Source organism: Chamaea fasciata, unplaced genomic scaffold, assembly GCF_029207755.1.
Source record: "Chamaea fasciata isolate MVZ Bird 193981 ecotype frontalis unplaced genomic scaffold, bChaFas1.0.hap1 SCAF_9, whole genome shotgun sequence".
Taxonomy (NCBI): Eukaryota; Metazoa; Chordata; class Aves; order Passeriformes; family Sylviidae; genus Chamaea; species Chamaea fasciata.
In genome coordinates, this window is record NW_027094094.1 from 20,480,499 (window position 1) to 20,496,449 (window position 15,951).

A 15,951-nucleotide genomic window follows, 5' to 3' on the forward strand; every position below is an offset into this window, starting at 1 on the left:
AGGGTTTACTGGGAGATGTGTCTTAACCTATGTTGTGCAATTCCTTTGAAAAAGGCAAGGCACACCTCAGATTCTTTCGACAATCTTATTCCTGGTCTTCTACATTTTTGGGTGGAGATAGATACTCTAATTCCTTGGACCCCATATTTTGACTACATGATGTAGAATTTGAGCAGGCTGTGCACATGATTCTATTTTATCCTTATTTCCCGTTTGTGAATGACATGGTACTACAGTATTATAATGCTGGATTGCTTTGATGTGAAAGGGAATGATGGTCTATAGGAATGCAGCTAGATGTTTTTCAGAATTTCTGTAGAAAGTGTTTTCTGTATGTATGAAAATCATGAAAAAGCAGCTGGAATTCATTACCTAGTTCTTTGCCCAAGAGCTATTTCCCCTTATGAAGCCAGTGTTCCTATTCCAATTAAGCATGAATATCTTAGCAAAAAAGACTGAAGGAGAGTCACTGCAGTTCCCTGGTATTTCAGCCTTAAGGTGTGACACTGCCAAGACCTGTGAATTTTCTTAAAATATGTAGTAGTGGAAAAAAGGTCCAAAATAGCTTAATGCTGAATTTGTTTCTTTAGGTGATTGAAATGCAAAATATCCTTCTGAAGCATTTTTTTCTTCCATCTGTTTGAGATGTATCTGTATTATTTGCAAATACAGGTGTACTGAATGTGCCTTTCTTTGCAGTAAGAATGGTCTTTTACCTCAGCTGTTGTATGGAGAGAGGTGGGGGAGGATATCTGTTGCAAGTTATTTAAATCCTAATTACTTGGATTAAAAATTTGCCTGTTCTGTGCATACATACTAAAGGCTAAATGGATCTACACTTTCAGCCCAGGCTTAGTGTGGGGTAAAAACTCTTTCTACTGTGTGTTTTTCTTTGAAAAATAGCATGTTAAGGGAATATCTACGTATGATTTTACACAATCAGTGTGAACCTTCTCTGCCTATGCTCTGAGATGGTCCGGAAGCTATGATTAGTTTAGTGCTGAAATTGCATTTGTTTACTACTGAATCCCTTTGCTAGCTGGATGGTAAATAAACTAAAGTTTGCCTCAAAATTAGATGTAGATGTGTTTTGTAGTTTGCTCCTCTGCTCCCATTTGCTTGGGTTTTAGAGAAATTATTTAGGAACAAAAAGTAATGATCTTTGAAAGTGCAGGAAAATGGTGACCTTGACAGCAGTGGCTTCCCTAACTCTCAGAATTAGTTGCAGTATCACTTTCTGTAGGCTTCTATTCCTCAAGAAATGAGAAAGGACCTAATAAACTGTGATGCTTTTGTTTACTTCTTAGGGTGTGACTGCAGAAAGTGAGCCTTGTGTGGGCTGTGCGAGAGGTGTGACAGCTGGTGGCCGTTGTGTGATCTTTAGCACCCTCTGTCGTCCTTTGTGAAAACGTAGCTCTGTATTCCATGCTCCTGAAATTGCCAGAGTGCTTCAGTTACACATCTTTGGCTGGGTGTAGCGGGATAAGAAATACTGTGTATATTGAAAGTTTGCTTCATGTTTCCAGATTCTTCCAACAGCTCAGCGCTTGCTGGACGAGTTGTTATCTTCTCAGTCTACTGCCATCAACACAGTGTGTGGAGCCCCAGGTGATTTTAATAGATCTTATTTCAGCAATCTGTATCACAGATAGGAAGAGGTTGATTCCATTGCTTCAGGTTTCTGAACTGATTTGTTAACAGATAGAAAGAAAGGAAAAGGTTTGAGTATTGGCACTTACACGTATATATGGTACAATAACAGGCACCTCAGACTGCTTGCAGAAGGAGGGAGCATCAAGCAATGCGCTTTCTAACAAAGTGTTTTTCTTTTTATTTTGATATTAAATATAGACCTCTGGAAATGTTGATTGGAGGGAACCTCTCCCAAGTTCCTGCTTAAAGCTGGACTGTTTGCAACACTAGACTGGGTTAGCTGTGACTTGGGGTAGCTTACCTAAGTTGGTTACCAGAGATGTTAGAGCATTCCTGTTTTAGTGTTGCATTACCCTACTGGTCAAGAAGAAACTGTTAATTTAATGTTGTTAATGTTGAAGGTAATGTTATGGTGGCATTTTAAGATAATTCTGAATAGGGTATTCAGCAGTGGGTGAAATTACTTGGGTAGCACTGCCTGTGTACTCTGTGGATTGGGTGCCTAGAGTAAAATATCTTCAAAGCTTGCAGACTGTAAATGTGTTTTTCTTTTGTAAGATCCCACTGCTGGACCTTCTGCATCAGATCAAAGCACCTGGTACTTAGATGAATCTACTCTGAGTGACAACATAAAGAAAACCCTTCATAAATTCTGTGGACCCACTCCTGTTGTTTTCAGGTAAGCTGTTTCCCATTAAAGGGGAAATGTGACATTCATGTGTTCTGTAAATTCATTCACCATATAGTCTGTATGCCTTGGACTGAAGGGATGTTCAGTTTCATGATCACTCTTCTGGACTGCATTTTTGTGTGGCTTCTTCAGTGTTATTTCAGTGGAGCAGACTGTATTTGTACAATATTTTGCCTGTTTGGTGTTCTTGAGCTCATTATGCATTCTGTCTTTTAGGTTACTCATGTCTGTGCCATTGAAGGGCACATGTATCTGGATGTAGATTATACTCAGGATTTTTTATGACTGTGCTTGATTTAAATTTTTCTCCTTATTCTTCTGCTTTATGCACAGTGATGTGAATTCAATGTATCTGTCTTCCACTGAGCCCCCAGCTGCTGCCGAGTGGGCTTGTCTGCTGCGTCCCCTGCGAGGAAGAGAACCTGAAGGAATCTGGAACTTGCTTTCCATTGTGCGGGAGATGTTCAAGAGACGGGATAGCAATGCAGCTCCTTTGCTGGAGATTCTGACTGACCAGTGTCTCAACTATGAGCAGGTGCTTGGAGTGGGGGCACGTTTCAGGGAACCAGGCAGAGCCAGTAACTGGGGCTTTGTGTCTATACGACCCATGGCGGAATACAGTTATTTTAATAGCCTATGTTTGTTGTAGGCATGTGCTTCTCCACACTAAAAGGATGTTACAGTTTTTACTTGTTCTGATTTAGCAACACTGTATTCCTCAATTCTTCTAACATGAATATGTAGAGTCTGATTTCTTTTGTTCAGCATATTTGATTTCTTCCCAATCAAGGTGATTTATTTTACTGTTTTTTTGTTTCTGTTTTTTTTAACTAAGCACATCATGTATGAGCTGTCATTTTGATAAAAACTAAATATATATGTTGTGTGATAGAATCTCAGATTCTTTTGCTATCTTTGCAGAAGATATCTTTTGGTGGATTGAAGCAATACTTTTAAAATTTTTTTAAAATCATTAGAAAAAAAGGTTTCCTTTGACAGTTTAGGACTTTGACCTCAGTCTGTAATATAAATTGTGGTGTAAGTTTCCTTATTGCTCCATCCCTTACCTTGACTTTGAGCAAGGGAAAGGAAATGCTTCATTTATTACATTTGTTCACTTTTTCTCTCCAAGTGTGAAGGCCTCTAGGAGGTGAACATCCTGTGAGTGTTTTGTTCTTTGGCCATGTGCCTTCTAACTAGAGAAATTTTGAGGCCCTTAATTCTCACAAATCAATGCTGCTTTAATGGTCATAGTTATTTTGGAGTCAAATGAAAACCTGGCATTAACGACAGATCCCATTTCCTTGGGATTATGAGATAAAGTGAAAGCGGGGATGAGGTGTTGGCCACAACACAGCCCCACTGAACTTTTCCTTCTGCAGATAACCGGCTGGTGGTACAGTGTGCGAACATCCGCGTCCCACAGCAGCGCCAGTGGGCACACAGGACGCAGCAATGGCCAGTCAGAAGTAGCTGCTCATGCTTGTGCAAGCATGTGTGATGAGATGGTGGTTCTTTGGAGGCTGGCTGTCCTCGACCCAACTATTAGTCCACAGAGGTGAGCTCCAGAATCAGTTTCTGTCTCTAATTTCTGTGATACTCAACCACACTAAAGAGTTTGATCCTGTAGATTTCTGGTGTTTGTATCCTTACCTCAATACCTGTTCAACCATTAATCCTTCTGGAATGTGCTGTGTAACATTCAAAGCACTGTAATAATTACTTTAATCGCTATTGCTGCTTACTTTTAGCAACATCAAGTGGTGTGGCTGATTTGTTTTCTGAGAGTCCTTCTTTACATATGGGTGTAATTCTGCATTTTAGTGTCCTGGTGGAGAACATTTCTTTGAATGATAGCACCAGCTACCAATTAATTTTAAAGGTTTCTATATTTAACCATTCAGCAGTTTAATGGAATTCTGTTTAGCTCAGTTATTCACTACTGCATATTTCAAGATGAACCAGTTCTTACTTTTTGTGCTCTTTGGGAATTTGTTCTCTGCTGTGTATTGGCAAACAGTGTCACCTGTGTATGATCTTCAGTCATACACTGTGTTTTCAGTCTTCAGTGTTTTCAGTTGTCTGAGAAAAAATTGTGTGGCTTCTGCGGATTTCTAAACCATATTGTGCTTTGGTAAATCACTGCCATCTTTATTTAGCACCATCTTTATTTAGCAGCAGTTGAATAGCAGAGGAGGTACTGTGAGCTCCTGTTGAGGTACTGTGGTTGGCATCGTAATAGTTTGTTTTGTACATCTTGTCTACAAAGTGTGGTGTGTAGAATGTATTGGATTAGTTTAACGTGCTATAAATTCTCAGACGTTTCTCAGAACGAATGAAAACGGGTAATTTCAGAACAATTACACGTTAACAGGATTTGCCTTCTCTGTAATGTGTAACATTAATAAAATGCCCTATGAAAGGCACATCAGGGACACTAAAACGGATACAGTTTCTGTCGTGTACAGTTTACAATATGAAGTAGCTAAATATAGGAGTTGAAGACAAAAACTGTAGGAAACTGGGAATGAGGCTTAAAATAAACACGAACATCAATCAAATCACACAGAAAAAAGCATAAAGTATTTTGGCCATTAATAACGTATGAAGTTGTGCTATGTATATTCGCATTTGAGTTATTTGATGCAGTTCAGATTTGCTCAGATCTCCTACTTGAGCTAATGAATAATTAAAATGCTCCTGCTTGATTACCTATTCTCTTGGTGTTTGAATAGTCTCCAAGGACCCTCTTCTAGTTGTGCTTCTCAATCCTTACAGTGAATCATAAGGCGACTTCACAGATTCTTATCCTTATGTTACCCTTCCCAAGTAGTTCCTGCTTCTTTTTCCTTCTGAAAATCTTCTCCTTGGTTAAGCCCTAAGAGTATGTTTCCTGGTAAATTAATTTCTTGAGTAGACAAATACGAGTAGCCCACTTTGTTTAGTCCCTTTTGTCCCAATGCTCTTTGCACCTAAATTGGGTCACTTTTTCTTTTGTTTTCTTGTCCTTTTATTTTTTGATAGGAAATCTGATAGGATTTAAGTGTTGGGATTATACATCAGAACTGTGCGGCAGAAACAGAATAGCAGTTGATTGAGACACTTGGTGAAATTTCTAGGAATGTCTTTTTCTCTTAAATTAGATCACTGTTTAGACTATTTTGCTCAAGTGCGTAGGCCCTATGTGAGATTTGGAGCTGAAAAATGCAGAACTGTTTTGTTCTTCCCATAGTAATATGGGGACATGGAACTAACTGTGTAACGTGAGTCTACGTAGTCTTGCCAACTTGCTGCTTCTTCAGAGTTATTTGAACATCAATTATTGGTGTCCCTATGGTTTGCAACAGTTTGTTATCCTGAGGACAGCCTGCTAAAGCTTAAATTAAATTGTTGGCCTCTATATAGGCACATAAGGGTAAAGAGGTAAATGCCTGCGAGGGAAATGAGGTGGTCCTGCCTGTCATTGTACTTCTCTGGGTAGGCTATTTAGGTTGTACCTGTAAATGTCTTAACTGGAGTTACTCACAGGGCTGTTTCACAGCTACTGTAAACTGTTTTATGAGTCTTTCCAAGGGCAGTTCCCCATGGTACTCACTTGTCTGAGACTGCTGAGACTCAAATCACTAACACCTTATTTAGGGCAGATAAGCCAACAGGGCAGACAGTGTTTTGTTTTAAACCTCCAAGTTTGTATTGTGCTTTCCTGTTGGTGGTGTTCACATTTCGTTTCTGGATCATGAACTTGTCTAGAACCCAGCTGTTAAAATACCTGTTTTCTTTTTTCAGCCTGTCTTCTTACTAGCGCTGTCTATATTTAGCATTTACTTAATTCAGCATATGGTGTTTCTGGCCAAAGGAAGGAAGTGTTCTGTGGCTTAAGTAGTAGTTTTTTGCAGATGCTTTTTGTGTCTGCTTCCTAACCCGTCCTCTTTCTTCTCTTAGGCGCAGGGATCTTTGCTCACAGCTCAGACAGTGGCAGCTGAAAGTCATAGATAATGTTAAGAGGGGTCAGCACAAGAAATCACTGGAGAAGCTCTTCCAAGGCTTCAAGCCAGCTGTAGAAGCCTGTTACTTCAACTGGGAGGAAGCCTATCCCATTCCTGGGATTACATATAGCAGCACTGACAAGAAGAACTCCTTCTGTTGGGTGAAGGCCATCCAGCAGAGGAGCTGCCGGTTGCAGTGTGCAGAAAGTGCCTGTGAGGCTGGTAGGGGCCACAGCCAGGAGCCCGGGGGGCCGTGTCTGCAGCCCGGGGACAGGCTGCGGCCCTCGCCCCAGGAGCCAGCGGTTCGCCCCAAAGAACTGACCGGGAAGCGGAAAGTTGTGTCTGAGACGCCACAGAGGGTTCTGAGACGGCTCTCGGCAGAAGGCGATAAAGCTGTCTATAAAACTGCAGTGAGCAAAGCAAAGTTGCCAGTGAGCAAAGGCTTGACCAGTAAACATAGTGGGAAACGTCGTATGAGCAGTGAGGACAGCTCTCTGGAGCCAGACTTGGCAGAGATGAGCCTGGATGACAGCAGCTTGGCACTGGGGGCAGAAGCCAGCAACACCTTTAGTTTTACAGAAAGTCCACTGAGCAGGAGCTACAGAGATGCCTTTGAGGAGGATGGTGGAGTGTACTTCTCTGAGGGACCTGAGCCCACTGTCAGGAGCAGTTCCATGGCCAAGAAATCCCCCAAGGATCCTGTGGGGGACGTGGGTAGTGGTGACGACGACCTGCCTTCCGCGGATGAGAACTCTGGTGGTGTGAGTCTGAAGCCAGAAGAAGTGGGAGAGAATGGTGCAGCAGGGGGAGGGGATGATGGAGAAGAGGAAGATGATTACCAGGTGTACTATCTGAATCCACAAGAGGTAGCCAAGGAAGATGATGACAAAGCTGAAGGGGGAATTGAAGAGGAGCAGGATATATTTGCTGGTATAAAGCCTCTGGAACAGGAGAACCGGATGGAGGTGAGCTGAATCTAGTTCAAAAGGCTGTTTTGCAGTTTTATGTGTTGTATAAATCATTATCTCACCACCCTCACAGCTGTCACGCTTAACCTGGGACGTTGTTAAATCAGGTGCCTAATTATAATATTGTGATAACCAACTGTATCACAAGGCATCTACAAGCCTAATGCAGTGGCAGCATACTTCTGTTTCCCACAGCCTTGATTCCCTATTTCTGTGCTAACTGCAAGTGTGTCCCAGTTTTAGTTAGTCCCATCTCACACTCCAGGATTTACAAATGCAGACAAAACAGTGTGTGCTTTTCACCTAGTCTCACCATTGAAAATGACAAAAATAGTCTGGAATTAGAAGTGAGACTGAGACATGCTCAGCAAGAAAAATTTAAATCCAACCACTTAAGCAGAAGTTCTTTGGAAATGAGAGGCGGTCTAAATAAACTGTGTCTCATTCCTGTAATAACCACAAAATGTGTTTAGAGGTTGCACTATATAAATATAACCAAGCAGCCAAGTGGCAGTGCATGGAAATAGTGGTAGTTTGAGGTTTGGGGGTTTTTTTTGAGCTGTTCTCTTATCTCATAGCACTTTGTGAGAGGACAGGAGTTAATCATGTAAGAAAAGGCATTTTAGGGGCGTGCTTCAGGGAGTGGTGGTGAAGGACTAGACAAGGAGGACTCCGAGAGTATCTACTGCTGAAGTTAGTCATGAATTGTACCTGCAGTCTTTGTGACAAGTGGTTTGAGCAGGCTAGCTCCAGACTGGGGTAGTGTGGTTTGAACATGACCATTTGTTCTTTGTTGCAGATCCTCTTTGCCTGTGCAGAGGCACTGTATGCACATGGATACAGTAACGAGGCTTGTCGCTTGACTGTAGAGCTTGCCAGGGACCTGCTGGCCAACCCTCCAGATCTCAAAGTGGAGCAGCCACCAACTAAGGTAGAGAGATGGCAGTAGCCATCCGTAGTCTTGATTTTAGTGCTGCTCTGTGCAGGTGACCCTGTTTCTTGTGATTCTCTCCAAAACCTCAGTCTCCTATTCCATAGTGTACATCACTGGAAATGTTAGTAGTTTTGCTGTTTCAGGATAAGAGGGTTGGACAGGAAATAAGCATAAACTCCTGGAAACTCAGCTGTAGTGACACTAAGCAGTGTTTGTTGTACTGAAGGGTTCCCTTGCAAGGGACAGGTGTGTGACATCTGCCTGTACAGCATCAGTTCAATAGGGGACATGTGTTTTGTCCACAGGCCAGCTCTTCCACTGCATTGTGCTGGGGTGACATAGGGGAAGCAATGATGTTCCGTGGTAACCACTGAAATTTGAGATTCCTCAGCAAAAGGAGTAAACCCTAAATGTATTTTATACTCTCTCCTGTCTATAATCATTGCAAAGGATGAGAGGACAAGCATAGAGTCGTTTAGGATGTTTAGGAAAGTGTCCTGTGACAAATTCCTCCTCAAACAGGGCAAAAAGAACAAGGTGTCAACCAGCAAGCAGACATGGATGGCAACCAACACCTTGTCTAAAGCTGCTTTCTTGCTGACTGTCTTGAGTGAGCGGCTGGAGTACCACAACCTGGCCTTCCAAATAGGAATGTTTGCTCTGGAGCTGCAGAGACCACCTGCCTCTACCAAGGCTCTGGAGGTAATGAAATATCTGAAAGAGACAGTATCCATAAATGTTTTTCTGTGGGAACATGTTTGTTTACATGGTTTAAACGTCAGCACCTGAAGCTGGGTTGTGCTTTTCTATGTTATCTTAAAATGGATTGCAGTGGGACTAAATTAATTGAGTTCGCATCCCATCAGCACATGTTGATCTGCTAAAAAAATTATTAGCAATATCACATCACCTGTTGCTTCACTGATAGGAAGCTCACACCTCATGTGCCAACAGCTCTTTTATTTCACATGAAGCTATAGGTCTGAAAATATTTAAATGAGTACAAAATCTTTTATGACTGTATTACTTTGTACTTATCTTAAATATGTTTTTATTTTACTTTGCTAATCTGGGGAAAATAAAGTCATTTGCAAATATCTGTATTTGTCCACATTTGCATCAGTGAAATGGTTTGAAAGTTATTCCTTAGAGGTAATTGGTGTGATTGTTATGTGTTTGAAAATTGTTGCTTTTGCTGATGCCTCATTCACAGGCAAGCAAACATATGCACTGTGCAAGCATGTTATTTTGGACACTTCTTGATTACTATGAGGATTCCTGTTTTGAAAAAGTGTCCAGTGAAGACCATGTCTCTGTGATTTGCAGCTACCTTGCTTTTCACTGCAGGGTTGTTCAGTCCCTTAGGGTGTGTATTGTTGCTAGTTATCCACCAGCTACAGTTATTGTACTAATTTTCTCTACTTCTTAGGCTCTGGTTAGAAGACTTAGTGAGATTGGCAGTCACTTGCTACCTAAAAGAAAACTATTACTGTCAGGTGTTGAGAGTGGAGAGAATACAGGCACGAAGCAGTCCTGTTCATCCTGATGGCATGTGTGCTGCCACGCTGTGTCCATTCTTCTCCTGATCAGTCTCTGGTGTCTCAAATGGGTGTATCACTTAACATAGCATCCTTTCTTCCCAAAATTACAAGTAACCACCTTTTCCACTGGCCTATCCAGTCAGATACTTCTGCTGATGTTCTTATGAGAACATCTTTTTTTCTGTATGCTGCTGAAGAGTGATTATTTGAGTAAAAAAAATTGTGTGTAAATATGAAGCAGGACTGTAATTAGATTTGAAAACCTGTTTTCATTGTGGAGAGAATGGTAAAGGTGGCTAGGCCGGTAAGCATTGCTGTTGTTTAATAAACAAATAAAAACTATTGCTGTACTTTATGTATGGGGAAAATGGTCTGCTTCCCATAGGAGACTGTACTGTTGACAGCTTTTCTTCTGTTTCCTTCTGGATACTACCAGGTGAAGCTGGCTTATCAGGAATCTGAGATTGCAGCCCTCTTGAAGAAGATTCCCTTGGGCACCAATGAGATGAACACTATTCGAGGAAGAGCTGAGGAGCTGCGAGAAGGGACATTGTGTGATTACCGTCCTGTCCTGCCTCTGATGTTGGCAAGCTTTATATTTGATGTCCTGTGCACTCCAGGTACTGACTGCATTGGCCTGAGTGTGTGCAGGGCATGTTGAGATGCCAGGTCTTGAGCGATTTTCAAAGAGGAACTGTCTGCTGTATAAGAATGACCAAGTTTTACTCTTCGTGTGCTGTTGCTTGCACTTGCCTCTGCATTGCTTTAAAGATATTTTGTTCCCCAGTGAAACTGTTTCTCCTTCTGCCTACATTTGAAAACAGCCTGCACACTTAACACATTTCAGCACTCTGTGTGTGTTTGTAAAATAGTTACAAATGACTTTGCTGCTTTTATGCTGGTTATATTCAGAGGAAGCTATTATAAATCTGGAATAGTAAAAAACCACGGCAGCCTGGGAGTAGAAGAGTGACTTGGCAATATACCTGGTTTGGAGCCTTCTGAGGCTAGAGAGGGAAATGGAAGAAATAGCCTATAATGTGCTGTGGTCTTGAAACTGGTATGAGTCTAGGAATAGGAGCACAGGAAGCTCTGCAAATTCAGAAAGATCTCAGAAATGTCTTTTGCTTTGAAGCCTTAGCTTTGAAAGATGAACACTAATTCTATTGTCTTCTTTCAGTGGTTTCTCCTACAGGCTCTAGACCCCCAAGCCGTAATTGGAATAATGAAATGCCTGGAGATGAAGAGCTTGGTTTTGAGGCAGCTGTTGCTGCTCTTGGTAAGAGTCTTTTACAAGAAAAGTCTGCCTTCATCCACATTCTGCATACTTTCCATTTTGAATGGTGAGAGTTAGTAGTTCATTCCAGTTTGGTGCAGAAGTAGAAGTGTTTGCAGAGTTTGACAGAACCAGATGCAGGATTCTGTATGCCAGGGTTGAGGTATCTTTGCAAAGCTGTGAAAGCATGGAAGGAGAATACGGGACGAGAACTCTGTGTTTAGGTAGTAACATGAATTTTAGCTTTGTGCTTGCTCTTTTGCCATGAAATATGTATTGCCTGGACTTCAGTGGAAATGGACAGTTTCAGAGAACAAAAGGCAATCATTTCTGAAGAGGTTAGACAATGGTAGTGAAAGACTAGCAGAAGTACTCTCAAGCATTATCATATGATTCAGGATCTTAGTGTAATACTGAATTCTTGCCTCATTTGCTTCAACAACGAAGCAGTGATTATATGCATGTTATGTTGACCATTCTGGATGCATGTTGTAAAGCAGTGTACAAAAAGGAATTAAATGGATTAGACAAGGCTTGTTCTCTGTTGCCTCATCTGAAAGGAAGATGGTTTTTTTTTTATGGTGATGGAATGCTGGCTTGTCACATCTGCAGAAACCAAAAGGTTTGCTTCAAGATAGGTTTGTAGGCTTGCCTGGACTCTTCCTGTGGCCTTTTAGTATATGGTTGTTCAGTTGTGGCAAACTTAGTATTCTAAGGACAGACTGCAGCTTCTGTTTATTCGTGGCCCATTTCTGAAGTTAACAGAAAAATAGTGGGAAAGGGTCTTACTTTGCCTGTAACAGTGAGGCAAATAAAACAGTCTGAGGTATAGACAGTGCTCAGGATGTTGTGTAGTCCCATGAGCTCACTTGTCTCTTCATCCTCTCTTTTATGGGCTGCAGGCATGAAAACAACTGTCAGTGAAGCAGAACATCCTCTGTTGTGTGAAGGCACTCGAAGGGAGAAAGGGGATCTGGCTCTAGCCCTGATGATTACTTACAAGGATGATCAGTCTAAGCTGAAGAAGGTGAGTTTCCCTTTGAAAGGAGAGAAGGAAAAGGAAGGCAAAACCATGTTTGGGTTTGATACTTTTGCCAGTGAGTGTAAATTGCTGTGTCACATACTGATGCTTTACAAGCTGTGTTGTGGTATTTATATTCATCCACTGCTGCAAAACCTGATTGTACGGAGTGCATTGCCCTGGGAGAGGCACTTTGTCTGTAGGTTTCTTAAGATCCAGTCAAGAGATGTGTTGTCACAGCTTTTATTGCTAAGTCCACTCTTAAGGGTTTTCAGTGTGCTGTCTGTGTATTGCACATCGGTGTGTGCACTCTGGGAATTGCATGTGTTTTGCTGCAAGGCTATTGGCTTGCAGAACAGTACAGCTAGCAAAGCCTCTGTTTCTTAACCTCTCACCTCTTTGATATACTGGTTCAGTACACCCGTGTCTTAATTTCCTATGCAAGAGTAAAACTCTGCCTGTCCACCCCAAAGGAAGAAAAAATATTGAAAACTGCTGAAGCTTCAGAAAGGGTTTTATTAATCTTTTATATTCAGAAATCCTCCTACACAGCAAGAACTACATTATTAGTGTCTTTTTGTCTCCTAAAAGAGAAGCGTTTTTTGCTGTACTCTTCTCCAGGGAGTAACAAGGACACTGTGAAACCAATCATCTGCGCATAAATGGTCTGTCAGACTTGTGGTGTTGATTAAATATGGAGAACAAACAGTAGAAGTGGACAAACCCTTAGAATGTGGTGATGCATTGTTCCCAATTACACAATAAATTATGACAAGAAAATGTTACTGTAGGCCAGTATAAAGCAGTTTCTTTAGTGGCTTTGCCAGTTTCTCAGTAATGTATGACAGGATTTTCTGAATGGTGAGCGTGGAGTTCTTATGACTTAAACAATAATATCTGGCAGAACTAAATGTAGAATTCTCCATTCTGCCCTTGATATACCAGAATTGCTTCTTTTTTGTGACTTTTGGGTGCTTTTCAAGTAAAGCCAGTAGCTGTTTCAAGTGAAAATGTGGTATTCCTGAGTCTTTGTTTCCTCAAGTAATGTCGACTACATGGCTCTCAACTGTGCATTGCATTACTCTTTGGTGTAGGAAGATGATGCATATTTTCTAGAAAATAAGCATTTTCTTTTTTTCTCCACAAATGCCCACCAGGAAGTTGATTTGGTATTTTCCCTCTTTGTCTTAGTGTAATGCCTGTTTCTTACCCTTCTGTTGAGTGCCTTTTCTTTCCCCCTTGTTAAAGATTTTAGACAAACTCCTGGACAGAGAGAGTCAAACTCACAAACCACAGACACTGAGTTCCTTCTACTCATCCAGCAAACCTACAGTTGCAAATCAAAAGTCTCCTTCCAAACATGCTGCCCAGTCTGCTGCAGCTATCCAGCAGCTTCCAGGGACTTCTGTCACTCAGCAAGCTGCTGTAAGCACCGCAGTCCAGAGCAGCCCTGAGAACTTTGTGGAGAAGAGTACACAGGGTAAGAAGTGCTTTGTAACAGCTATGCTAAAATTTTCCATAGTTACAGTCTGTTTTCCAAATCTTTGGCTAGATGTTCTTGGCCTCGTGTCAGATGATCTGCTTTCTAACTGAAAGAAAATTGAGATAATCCTGCTCATAAATACCATTCATTTTATAGAAATCCTTTATTTTTTGATATTTGTATGTTTTAAATGTCCATGTCTGGTTTTAGAGATACAGAAAGAAGATGATGTTTATCTTGTCACTGTTCATTTTGTGCAGAGAGCTCTCAGAGGTCCCCCTGTGAGCCAGCTGCAGAGGCCACTGTTTTGAAACAAGAGGGAAAGGTCCCCAGTCGTCTGGCCCTTGGAAACCGAGGTGGATACAATGGGAGATGCTGGGGTTCACCTGTCAGGCAGAAGAAGAAACACACAGGTGGGAATGGACTAGCTCCTGTAGCATCTAGTGCTCTGTTAGGCAGTCTGCTGGGGCGTACCAAGAAAACCAGAGAGGAACTTTTTACAAAGGCATGTAGTGATATGACAAAGGATAACAGGTTTAAAGTGAAAGAGGAGAGATTTAGATTGGACATTAGGAAGAAGTTCTTTATTGTGAGGGTCGTGAGGCTCTGAACAGGTTGCACAGAGAAGTGGTGGATGCCCCATCCCTGGGAGTGTTTAAGACTAGGTTGGATGGGGCTTTGAGCAACCTGTTCTATCACTCTGGGATTTTATTTGTCAGCCTTTCCTGTACAACAGAAGCAGCTGTGTGTCTCTAAGGTGTTTGACATGGACAAATAAGATTTGCTCCATAGGTTTCCTGCCCCTTGCTTTATGGCAAGTTACCATGCCTTTCTTGCACCAGTTACGTTCTGTGTGATGGATTAGATACCTGGAGCTGAATGACTGCTGATTCTGGGAGTGCAGCACTGTGCTCCTGGATCCAGAAACAAATTCAGAGAAGCTGCTGCCTCTTTACACTTCTCTTGGGAAGGGTATAAGCTAGAGGCAGAGGATGTGAAGGTTGTGGAGCGTGTATCTGAAGGGTTTTCTTCGTATAATCTGTGGAACTTGACTTTGTATGTATATTTGCATCTTGTTGTTATACTCTGCCCCAAAGCTTGGCAGGTGGAGTGAGGGGCTGTGATGGTGTGAAGGGGGCAATAAAGATTCCCTGTTCTTGGACTCTTCTGCATTTTAATCCAAGAACTACAAAATGACACTGATGTCTGTGGCCAAATTGATTTGATTTAATCTCTCTTAATTTACAATGAATATCTGTCAGCCCTAAGGCAGTCACTGACACAACTGATTTTAGTTGGTACTGCAGGTGATGTGGTTCGGAGTTTACCAAACTGCACTGTATTTACCAACCCTGGTGACATTTCTGTGTTGGTTCTGGTGTTGTAGGCATGGCCAGTATTGACAGCAGTGCTCCTGAAACCACCTCTGACAGTTCTCCAACACTCAGTCGGCGTCCCCTACGTGGGGGCTGGGCAACAACATCCTGGGGCAGAGGACAGGACAGTGACAGCATCAGCAGTTCTTCAAGTGATTCACTGGGATCTTCCTCTTCCAGTGGCAGCAGGAGAGCCAGTGGGGGAGCCCGTGCAAAGACTGTGGAAGTTGGCAGGTAGCGAATAATACCAATGCACAGAGGCAACCTCTAGGCCTGGTGTCGGGGACCTGGCATGTATGCGTTGGGGGAAATACTTTATGGGGAAAATTTGCTTTGTGTCTCCTGCACCCTAAAGACAGGAGCTGCAGCTGGCAAACATGGGGTACTTGTCTGAAAGATTCCTCTGTCCTTCTTCTAGGTATAAAGGGAGGCGGCTGGAGAGCCATGCTCCTCATGTCCCAAACCAGCCCTCAGAGGCAGCTGCTCACTTCTACTTTGAATTGGCCAAGACAGTCCTTATCAAAGCAGGTGGAAACAGCAGTACCTCTATCTTCACCCACCCTTCCTCCAGTGGTGGGCACCAGGGACCACACCGCAACCTTCACCTCTGCGCCTTTGAGATTGGGCTGTATGCACTAGGACTGCACAACTTTGTGTCTCCCAACTGGCTCTCTCGAACTTACTCCTCCCATGTCTCTTGGATCACAGGTTACAGCAAAACTTTATTGGGAGCCTTACTTTTGGGCAGGAAGTGGGGTAGGGAGGCAAACTTGTTCTTAAAAATGGTGATGCTGATGTGCTGTCAGAGCCGTGTAAGCAGCTCACACAGCTGCAGTAGTTGCTGATCAGCAGAGATTTACACAGTGGTGCTTACTTTGGCCTCAAAAGTTCTTGTGACCTCTTTCTTGTTTGTACTGCAACATGCTTCAGTCCAAAAAGCCCACCCCTCATACAGAGACTGGTCTTTACCTCTCCTTCAGAGGTGTGCTGAAGAGACAGACATTTGTCAAAAGTCTGAACAT

At 42.3% G+C, this 15,951-nt stretch overlaps 1 protein-coding gene across 2 annotated transcripts in view; it reads left to right on the forward strand.

The window, feature by feature from the left end:
- Nucleotides 1-15,951, forward strand: part of ZSWIM8 (zinc finger SWIM-type containing 8) — a 55,316-nt gene that overhangs the window by 29,902 nt on the left and 9,463 nt on the right. For both annotated transcript variants that reach the window (XM_066191429.1, XM_066191430.1), the window contains exons 6-19: nt 1,527-1,608; nt 2,212-2,332; nt 2,678-2,879; nt 3,727-3,902; nt 6,287-7,295; nt 8,098-8,229; nt 8,755-8,934; nt 10,210-10,393; nt 10,954-11,052; nt 11,952-12,076; nt 13,319-13,550; nt 13,814-13,966; nt 14,941-15,163; nt 15,348-15,637. In XM_066191429.1, the coding sequence (XP_066047526.1) occupies nt 1,527-1,608; nt 2,212-2,332; nt 2,678-2,879; nt 3,727-3,902; nt 6,287-7,295; nt 8,098-8,229; nt 8,755-8,934; nt 10,210-10,393; nt 10,954-11,052; nt 11,952-12,076; nt 13,319-13,550; nt 13,814-13,966; nt 14,941-15,163; nt 15,348-15,637 (3,208 nt within the window). The remainder of the gene's footprint in view (nt 1-1,526; nt 1,609-2,211; nt 2,333-2,677; nt 2,880-3,726; nt 3,903-6,286; nt 7,296-8,097; nt 8,230-8,754; nt 8,935-10,209; nt 10,394-10,953; nt 11,053-11,951; nt 12,077-13,318; nt 13,551-13,813; nt 13,967-14,940; nt 15,164-15,347; nt 15,638-15,951) is intronic.